This window comes from Penaeus monodon, chromosome 3 (assembly GCF_015228065.2).
Source record: "Penaeus monodon isolate SGIC_2016 chromosome 3, NSTDA_Pmon_1, whole genome shotgun sequence".
Taxonomy (NCBI): domain Eukaryota; kingdom Metazoa; phylum Arthropoda; class Malacostraca; order Decapoda; family Penaeidae; genus Penaeus; species Penaeus monodon.
Genome location: NC_051388.1, coordinates 56410419 through 56421025, shown reverse-complemented (window position 1 = coordinate 56421025; position 10607 = coordinate 56410419). Strand labels below are relative to the sequence as shown.

Here is a 10607-nt window from a genome sequence, read left to right as displayed (position 1 = left end):
CTGCCAGTCTATAAAAGAGTTGGAACAACATGCTTGATGGATCAATCATATTTAGGGATGCATCTGTTAGTTCTGTCAGAGTGCAAGACACTCGCAGATCTCCATACAAATCCTTCCTGACAGTAAAGAGATTACTGACAAAACTGAAACTAAGAATATCAAAGTAATATATATCCTCAATCAAGCATATCAAGTCTTCCAAGGTTTCTCGGTTATCCTCAAATTCTTGTACATTGCAAATGCAAGGAAAGCTTTGGCAAGCAAGACAGAGTCCTGCATTTGAAGTTATAATCAACTCTTTGCCTGGTGGCTTATTTGTCTGCCTCCTCATTCTCAACTCTTTTGAGAGTCTTGGCTTTTTGGCAAAAACAGTAATAGCTTCAACAGCATTTCCTCTCTCCATCCTCATTTTCTTTGTCATTGACTCAAGCTGCTCAACTGTGTCAAAATTTGCAGTGAGTGAAATCAGGACCTTCCTAACACCTCTTAGAGTCACCTGGGAATCTAATATCATAATACGTTCAATGTTACACTTGCTAAAAATGTTCAGTAAGAGATAGTTGTTAGAATCATTGTAAAAATCCATGTTTCTGAACATGAGCCTCTCAAGTTTAGGGGGTAGGATTAAATTCATCATCATAACAAGCATCCAACTAGATCTAGGACACGTTTCTAAAACCGAGTTGTCAATACTCATTGCTTCTGGACTCTCTACACTGGCATTATAACCACCTGCTTGATCATCTGGATTTAGTTTGCATATGAGGTACAGAGCTTTTAAATTAATAAATGGAGACAAATCTAATTTAAAGCTATCTGATACACAGAGCTCATGGATGCTTAGTGATGAAAGATGATGAGGGTATTTTAGCTGATTTATGAGATGCTGGACTTCAGGAAAATATTCTATGATAAGTTTAAGGCCCATAAACTCTGGTAACTTAAGGCCAGAGACACTAGTGTCTACTGTTTTTAAAAACAATTTTACTGTTGCACTTTCCATAGCCGGCAGTTGATCACATAATAGTACTTGCTTTAAAGTGGCAATATCATACACACTTACATCCATATGTTCCAGCTTCTGAAAACTTCTGCACTTGAAAAAATCAGGTATATTAGAGCAGAAAAGAGGGCCCTCAAAATCCTTTATGTAAAAAGCACAGTCTGCCTTTGCAATGCTTTCTGGTACTTCTGCAAGCTTGACAGGTCCTAGGTCCTTTACCTTATCTTTTTTTATTCGAATCTTTACATGTGCCCGATGGTGCAGACCCTCAATATTTTTTAGAATGTTCCATAATTCAATAAGCAAGTTGGTGTTAGCAAGGCATTCTAATCTAATGACTACTGGTGGCCTGCCATGCAACTCAACCTTTTTCAATATCTTTTCAATTCTCCTCAACTTCCTCCCATCAAGGGCATCGACTTTGAAGTCCCAACATGGAATACTACTTAGTAATTTTGCAAAGAGTCTTAGACATTCTCTCTGTCCAGAACAAGCATCATCTAACTGAATCAAAAAATCCCACTCAGTAAATGGATCTTTAACTGGATTTTCAAAAACAGTTTTATCCTTCCGCTTCTTTTTCTCTTTCCCACTCTCCTCGTCTACACACATTGGTTCTACAGACCCAGAAGAACCATGGTTCTTATGGCTCTTACCTATTTTCTTCTTATCTATGCTAAAAAGTGTCACTAAGTAATTTTGTATGTGGTCCATATTATCCCTGAGAGTTCTTCTATCCTGGCTCCAAGTTGAACATACATATTTAAATACTCTTTTAAAATTCCTGAAATTATCCAACCAATCCTTGCAAGCTTGGTTTGGATTATGTACAACATATCTTGCTGCAAGAAAATCTTGTACAATCTGGTGGATGAACTGGTAACATTCTGGCATGTATTCAACTAAAAATAATTTACAAAGTTCATCATCAATACCAATAATATCTTTCCCTGTAAATGATCTTTTCTTGCAGATGCTGACAAATGCAAGTTCATACAACTTAGTTATGTTATTGCTGCAATGTCTCCCTATTTTTTTCTCTACAAAATGGTTTATCATTTCAAAATCTGAATCAACTATAAGGTTAGAATTCACTTCACAAAAAATGTTAATCAATTCTGGTGATGTCAGAATATTGCTATAATCATACTCTTTGTACAGCGATCTTATATTTGTATGATGTAGCATTTCATACTTCTCCAGGAACTGCAATATATTAGGCTCTTCAAATGCCTCTATTGTTAGAATACACCAGTCTGGAGATTGGAAATGTGTCTTATGATAAGCAAGCACCCAAGAACCCCTCTGGATCTCACTACAAAGTTTGTCTAAGATGTCCAGCTCCCAGTCAACTAAGAATACAGTGTCATCGATGTAAAGGTTTATAACTATACTCACCACCTCTAATCCATATCTATTTACAGTGTTTGGTGCCAAGTTTCTAATAGACCTGTACACTTTCGCCCAAAAGTCTTCTGGCTCTTTCCTTCCCCCTACACTTTGCTTATTCCAACTACTGCACTCACGAAGATGTAACACCAGTGATGGCCCTCCCTCAGCTGTTTGGTTTTCTTGGCTTAAAGAATAAGCTAAATTCTGGAGTATGGTGGTTTTTCCACTGCCACATGGTCCACAGAGCAAAATAGGTTGCTTTCTGCTGGAAGGTGTTAGGTTCCTCTGGTTTGAAATCAACCTTCCCAGATCTTCCACCACAAATAAGTTCCTGCAAAGGGAAACCGATAAGCATCAAAGTCAAAGAAACAAATGTACAAAAAAGGAATGGAAGAACAAGAGATAAAAATACATAAAAAACAAAAGACTACATAAAAAGGTGAAAAAGGATGGACAGAAAGAGAAATAATTAGCAATTCCAAACAAGAGATGTCCCTAATGCCATGTTGCTAATCCTCATAATCTGCAAGATACGAGCCAATATTAGACAAATGATCCTCCCCTAGTGTGGCTCTGCACCCTATAACAAAATAATCACTGACGGAAGTAGGCAAGAAGAAAGAAGAAGAAAAAGATACTAATATCGATGAAAAGTAAAATAGTTAGACACAAGCCTCAAATTTAGTAAAATATGGAATTCCTCACCTCAGGCAAATGCAAAATCAACAAAATGGAAAAATTATACGTGAATACTTCATATTTATCCGTTCCTTGCATCAAAATAGCAATCAGAGGAAAATTATAAACATGAAAATACATATGTAGCATTATAATATCAATCACCATTCTTTTTCTTCTGACAGACACACCATAGCCACTTGATCACGGAAAACAGACAAAGAATTTACCAGTAATTAAATACTACAAAACGAAAATGACAAATATTACAGCAACCATCAATATAATCAAACCCAAAAATTAGTTGCTATAAGCCATTCATGACCTATATGTAGTCAGCACAACTATATAATCCTTAACAATGATTTTTACGTACAAAACTTATAGTAATCCATGATCGCCAACGTCCTTGTAGGACAGGGCACTTGGAGAAAGAAAGAAAGAAAATAAGAAAGAAAGAAAGAGAGAAAGAAAGAGAAAAACTCTCTATTACCTGTACATTCTGTTAAACAAGCAAAAAGGGACAAAAACAAAGATAGAAAAAGAAAAAAAGTCTAACTCAATATATGAATGGCACTAACAATAGAATAATTCACATCTTCTCATAACTAATTAACAAAATTAAATAATTTTAGAACCACCCTTTCTGCTAACTCTTTCACGTTCAACTCATTTTTAACACGGGGATTCCTTCCTCTCCAATACATCCTACCAATGATGTAGAATGTATGTATGTATGTAAAAAAGAAAAGAAAAGAAAAGAAAAGAAAAGAAAAGAAAAGAAAGAAGAAGAAGAAGAAAGAAAAGAAAAGAAAAGAAAAGAAAGAAGAAGAAGAAGAAGAAGAAAAAAAAAAGAAAAAAAAAAAAAAAAAAAAAAAAATATATATATATATATATATATATATATATATATATATATATATATATATATATATATATATATATATATATATATATAACTTTTATTAAACTTACGCTTGATTAATAATCTTGGGTGCGACGAAACAACTTGTTGGGGCATAATAATGATGGACTTCTTTCACTAACTCATCTGGAAATATAATGCCCTTCAGAATTAGGATAAGCATAAAAAGGAAACATTAATAAAAAAACATTTACTCAGATCAAAACTCTTGAGATAGTGATAAAACCTTACCAAATATATCTGCTGGTTTCTGATGACTTGACCTTGCCTGTTCACGACACATGTGGAACTGATAACCAACTTCCTTCTGATTTTCTGGAGAATACCCAAGGTGCTCATATAATGTGCGAACCAATTTATTCAACAAGTTAAGCTTGTCATCAAATTCTTCAATACTAAAATGAAATCTTGGATGAAAAAGACAAGTCCGGATTTCTTTCAACTTCAAAAGAGATGCCAAGACATTGTCTGAGAACTGATAATGAAGAATATCATTTGTAATCAAATTTATAACAAAAATGAGATCCAGGTGTTTGAGTTTCTCGAACACTTCTTTGCTGGGAGTCAACAGATCTTGAACCGTCATTTGCGAGAGAACGCCTTCGTTCTTCTTAATGTCTTGGAGGAGATGATTTCTTTCTGGATGCTGGCACTCAGCCTGTTGCTTGCCCTTCCCTCCATTTGCTCCCTTTCTTTTGCGCTTCTGTTGCTGACTGTTACCCAACTCCTGAATTTGGTAAAGCAAACAATGGAGGGGGGTGTTCCCAGTCACTCTGGCTTTTGGTTTTGATGCATTTTGAGGGGACAAATTTTCCTGGATGAAGAGTGATGTCCCAAAGCCATAAACAAGTATCTTATGGATGACTTCCCGGCACGTGTTCTGCAGGAAATGGTACAAGGGCAGGAGGAGACTCAAGCCAGGATCCGCCTGCAAAAGGAAATATATGATAATAAGAATGGTAATGATGATGATGATGATAATTGATGAAGATGATAATGATAATGATGATGGCAGTCATTATTACTTTAATGATAAAAGACACACACACACACACACACACACACACACACACAATAATAATAATAATAACAATAATAATAACAATAATAATAACAATAATAATAATAATAATAATAATAATAATAATAATAACAATAAATAAATAAAATAAAATTAAAATGAGCTGTCTTTTAATGTTATCCAATGCACCTTCTAATGATTCACATTAAAAGACTTGGGATTAAAGAATATCAGAGTGTGCACTTACCCTGTATTTGAGTAGGATATCAAAAGACATACTAAGAGTGTTAAATCTGAAATGAAATGTAAGGAGTTGATGGGAATATGCAATCATCTTGACATGATTCCATGAGACCGACATGAAAAAATATTTTTGAAAGTAAATTTCTTATAGATAACGAGAACTAAAATGATGTTCTTGCATAAGAATCTGATAACAGTAACAAAAGCAATAACTTTTTTCCCCCAATGAATGTATAACTTTAGATAAATACATATAAAAAGAAAGAAAAAAGTGATACTAATCTGCAGACACTTGAATTACTTAAACATGATGATGATGATGATGATGATGATGATGATGATGATGATGATGATGATGATGAGAAGAAGAAGAAGAAGAAGAAGGAGGAGAAGGAGAAGGAGAAGGAGAAGGAGAAGGAGAAGGAGGAGAAGGAGGAGAAGGAGAAGGAGGAGAAGGAGAAGAAGGAGAAGGAGAAGGAGAAGGAGAAGGAGAAGGAGAAGAAGGAGAAGGAGAAGAAGAAGAAGAAGAAGAAAAATTTGTGGTGTGTTTGACAAGTACCAAACAATTGGAACTCAGGATGATAGTATTTGAATTATCTTGGATCAACTAATGCTTTAGATATCCCTTTCCCAAATAATGCTTGATTAAAAAAATGTATGATTATGGTGATGATATAAGTTTAATAATGCATTGCTAGCATACTCTCTCTCTCTCTTTTTCATATGTAATACTTCGTCCTATTTATCTAGTTCACTGTATAATATAACCATACTAGATATGTAGTTTTTGGTAGGTGATTAATGCACAATGATTGTCGGTCTATTTCAACTTTTGTTTGTTTTCTACAACAGAGTTTTTATTTTCTACCTTTATGCAATCAGTTACAATTCATGTAGAATTTTACTTAAATTATACACAAAATAATGAGAACAAGGTTTTCACATACATACAACCATAATTACTGAAAGGGTTCCTAAACAGGGAAGGGAAACCTAAACTCTCTCTCTCTCTCTCTCTCTCTCTCTCTCTCTCTCTCTCTCTCTCTCTCTCTCTCTCTCTCTCTCTCTCTCTCTCTCTCTCTCTCTCTCTCTCCTTAAAGATAGGTATGGTATTTTTCACAATCTATTTTCTTTATTTTTTTATATGTTTGTTTGGATATGCAGATTATTTCATATATAAGTGGGTACAGCCCAACAAATGATCATATTTTAAGTCAGAATACAAGCAAAACCTCATAACATTAGTATTATACAATGCTACGCACCAACCAACATTGCAAGTGATGAAGAAATGGAATTTTTTTTTACACTCTCCAAGAAACTTAGACACAATCCCTAACAGAGATGTAAAGTAAGCATGGGAGACCTCAATGCCAAAGTAGGCAAAAATGATCTAAAAAATGACATCTGTGGAAAATTTGGCCTTGGAGATATAAATGAAAGAGGTGAAGATTTTATTGAAGTCTGTAGTACAAATAATCTAGTTAGCGCCAACACCATTGTTCCAAACACCACCCAAGACACTTGTACACGTGGTTTTCACCAGACATAATAACACGCAACCAATATGACTACATTGTGTTGAACCAGAAATGGAAAAGTTGTATAAAAAATGCCAAGACAAGACCTGGTGCCGACTGCAACAGTGACCACCAACTACTAACTATCGACTTTCAAATAAGACTCAAAAAGATGGAGCGTCCAACACCACCTCTAAAGCTCAACTACAAAACTCTTGATAACAATTACAGAATTACAGTGTCAAACAAATTTGAAATACTCAATCAATGTGAAGATGATAAAACACCAAATGAGTGGTGGGAAGAAGGAAAAGAACTCCTGCTGAGCGATGCTTAAGAAACTATCGCCAAAAAGAAAAAGACAAATTCCCCCTGGATATCTGAAGAAACACAAAGTGAAATTGAAACAAGAAGATGCCTAAAATCAAAGGATATCAATAATCCAGTTGAAGAAGTAATTTACAAAAAACAAAATACAAAAATTCAAAGATTATTGCGATGAGATAAGGAAAAATATTTAAATGAACATTGCCAGAGAATTGAAAACTGTTCTGTCAATAAAACAAATAAAGAACTCTACCATGGAGTACGAAACATTACACAAAAATTTAAACCTACAATGGACACTATCAAAACTGAAGATGGACTTGTTTTATGTGATGGAAAAGAAGTCAAAGATAGATGGAATCAATATTGTTCCAACCTATACAAAAAGAATAAAGATCTAACAACATTAATTAGACTCAATGACAGCGAAGATGAACCACCGCCACTGCTAGATGAAGTTATAAAAGCCATAAAAGAATTAAAGAATAACAAGAGCCTGGGAATAGATGAAATAACAGCAGAACTAATCAAGAATGCTGGCAAAAGTGTTGAATACTTCTTCTACAAACTTTGTACGAAAATTTGGAATGAAAGAAGATGGCCAGAAGACTGGGTAAAATCAGTCTTTATTCCCATACCTAAAACATACCTAAATAACATGAACTATATGAAATTTACAAAACACATCATCCGACTAATAAAAGCCATGTATGACCAACAACAAGCAGCTGTAAGAACCACTTATGGGTTAACAGAATGGTTTGAAGTCAAACAAGGTGTACGACAAGGTTGCATTCTGTCTCCACACCTTTTTAATATATATTCTGAAGCAATTATAAGAGGTGCTTTAGAAAATTATGAAGGAACTGTAGATGTTGGAGGATAGAAAACATCAAATCTAAGATATGCCGATGATATAGTTTTAATTGCCAGCAGTATCACTGAACTACAACAACTACTAGATAAAGTTAGAGAAGCAAGCGAAAAGGCTGTTTGTTTCTTAATGCCAAGAAAACTAAGATCATGAAGATTCAAAGATAACTGGCAATGAACGATGATGAACATGTTACAATCAATGGAGTGGTTGTGGAAAATGTGAGAGAGTTCACTTATCTTGGAGCTGTTTTAACTAATGATGATTCACTGGAGATAAAAAGAAGAATCACCATTGCCAAAAATGCCACAGTTGCTCTCAATAACATCTGGAAAGACTGAAGCATTACCTTACAGACAAAGCTGAGGTTATTAAACTCATTAGTTTTCCCAATTGCGTCATATGGTTCTGAGTGTTGGGTGCTGAAGAAGATAGACAAGAAAAAGGTCAATAGTTTTGAAATGTGGTGTTACAGACGTGTACTACATATTAACTGGACAGAATAGAAAACAAATGATGAATTGCTGAGAAAAATAAATTGTAAAGACTGGCTGTTGGACATCTTGAACAAAAGGAAACTAAAGTTTATTGGTTATGTGATGAGAAGTAAAAGTATTGAGAAAAACTTGCTGACAGGATGGTGATAGGAAACAGAGGAAGAGGCAAACCGAAGACAAGACTGAGCGACAACATCAAAGATATTTGCGGGCTGTCGATGGTACAAGTGGAAAGAAAAGCGTAAGATCGAGTTGAGTGGCGAAGGATGGTGGAGAGGTCCACGGCTGCTCAAACATGAGCATACCATTATTGATGATGATGATAGTCACTTATCTCTTTTTAACAATGGTCTTAGATTTACCCTATCTTATTGTCATCACAATGTAAATGCATGTGATGTTAAATATTACATTTCTGTCAATGACTTTTGTTGCTTATTAAACCTTTTCTATATAAAAGCTTCTATATCTGAGAATGTAACAAACAAGGCTATATAAGTGAGGAGGGGCAGTAAGATTTCAAAAGAAATAAACATTTTGTATAGAGTAATAGCACACTGTATAAACACCAAGGCCATGACTATAGTGTAATTGAATTTCATGTAAAAGATAATAATACAGTAAACAGACTGAGAAAACATTTTTTGAATATATACAACTACATAATTAGTACTTACATGAAATGCCTTGCTCAATATCAATTTTATTTTATTTGTACTCTGCCTGTACAAGCTCCTCTGAACAACACTGTCCATACTTGAAACTTGTTGTGTGAGGAAATTACTGAATATCTGCATCTCAGGAGTATGTGGATATTATCAGAGATTTATTGGTGATAAAATGCTTGTGTGACGGCACCTCTCTGTTATTGTAACTGGGAATACGTCTATGTAATACTGGTTAGGCCTGTGTAGGCTCAGTTAGGTTTGGGTACCTTAGGCTAAGTTACTGTAAGTTTAGCTTCAGTAGATTAGGCTGAGATTGCTCAAAATAAATAATGAATTTGAGGGTTTGACTGTAGCATCAGAATACTTTGATGTATATACTGGGTCTTTAAAGATTCTAAAAATCCAACAAGCATTACATGTATACCCTTCTCGAAACTTCCGACCATCATACAACAGGAAGGAACCTTCGATCAAGAATATTTAGTGCAATATCAAAATTTATGTGATGCATGCACAAAGAAATATAACTATGATAACTTAAAACTTGAATTCTAATTCTAAACTAATCTTAGCTGTATTATTCAGTGCCCAAGACCAATACATTCTTCCTGGCAAGACAAGACTTTTAAACCTTCTGGGAATTTGTCATTAAATATAGAAACTATAGTCCAAATTTCAAAGTCAATACCAGTGTCACCTGAAATTTTACTATCCCTGGAATTCGTGAGAAGTTATATGACACTTGACAGATTTTTTGGGGGGACATTTATGCCTTTCGCTGTTATCAGATAAATGAAAACCCCCAATAATCTTTCTCTATAGCAATGAATTATATCTCTAAAAGAAATCCCACACTCAGGTATGTTTCATCTCAAACACACACACTCACACACACAAACATTAAGCAAATTAAACAATAAAACACTAAATCATACGCAAATCATAACCATCTACAAAAGTTTTAAGAATCATTAGGACAGAATTATCTCACCCTTGACGATGGAAATGATATTCTCTGCTGAATCTGCTCCATTTTCTAAACACTGGCATTTATTTCCGCTAATACTTGAAGGGACCGAGGAAATATCCGCTGACACTTGAAGGAACTGAAGAAACTGTGGCTGACACTCGAAGAAGTCCTCGCCATACTCAGCCTCAGCCTCGGCCTCGAACGCATACGTTTAGCACGGGGTTGGGGCAGTTGGCGGAGGTGGCTTGCGAAAAGGCTGTTGGCTTGTTTTAGGAAGCTTAAGGGGCATCTAGTATACGTGGGGTTAGTCTTAAAAAAAAAAGAGTGGATCTTCCTAAGTCGAGACAAAATGTTTTTTTTATTTTTTGGAAGGGGTTGTGGAGCATGGAAAAATAAGATAGGTATAGTAGTAATCGGCAGTTGCGTGTGCCACACGTTTTGGACAAGAAATTCGTTTGCGCGTCCGCGCGCGCGCACACAAACAAACAC

General features: G+C 35.0%; 1 protein-coding gene across 1 annotated transcript in view; it reads right to left on the bottom strand.

The window, feature by feature from the left end:
- LOC119597366 overlaps window positions 1-10340 on the bottom strand; it is a 10964-nt gene extending 624 nt beyond the window's left edge. Inside the window, exons 1-4 of the mRNA XM_037946928.1 lie at window positions 10140-10340; window positions 4230-4926; window positions 4049-4124; window positions 1-2726 (exon numbers count right to left, since the gene is read on the bottom strand). The exon at window positions 1-2726 is cut by the window's left edge and continues 624 nt beyond it. Of these exons, the coding sequence (XP_037802856.1) occupies window positions 1-2726; window positions 4049-4124; window positions 4230-4926; window positions 10140-10181 (3541 nt within the window). The 5' untranslated portion in view covers window positions 10182-10340. The remainder of the gene's footprint in view (window positions 2727-4048; window positions 4125-4229; window positions 4927-10139) is intronic.
- Window positions 10341-10607: the final 267 nt, after the last annotated feature.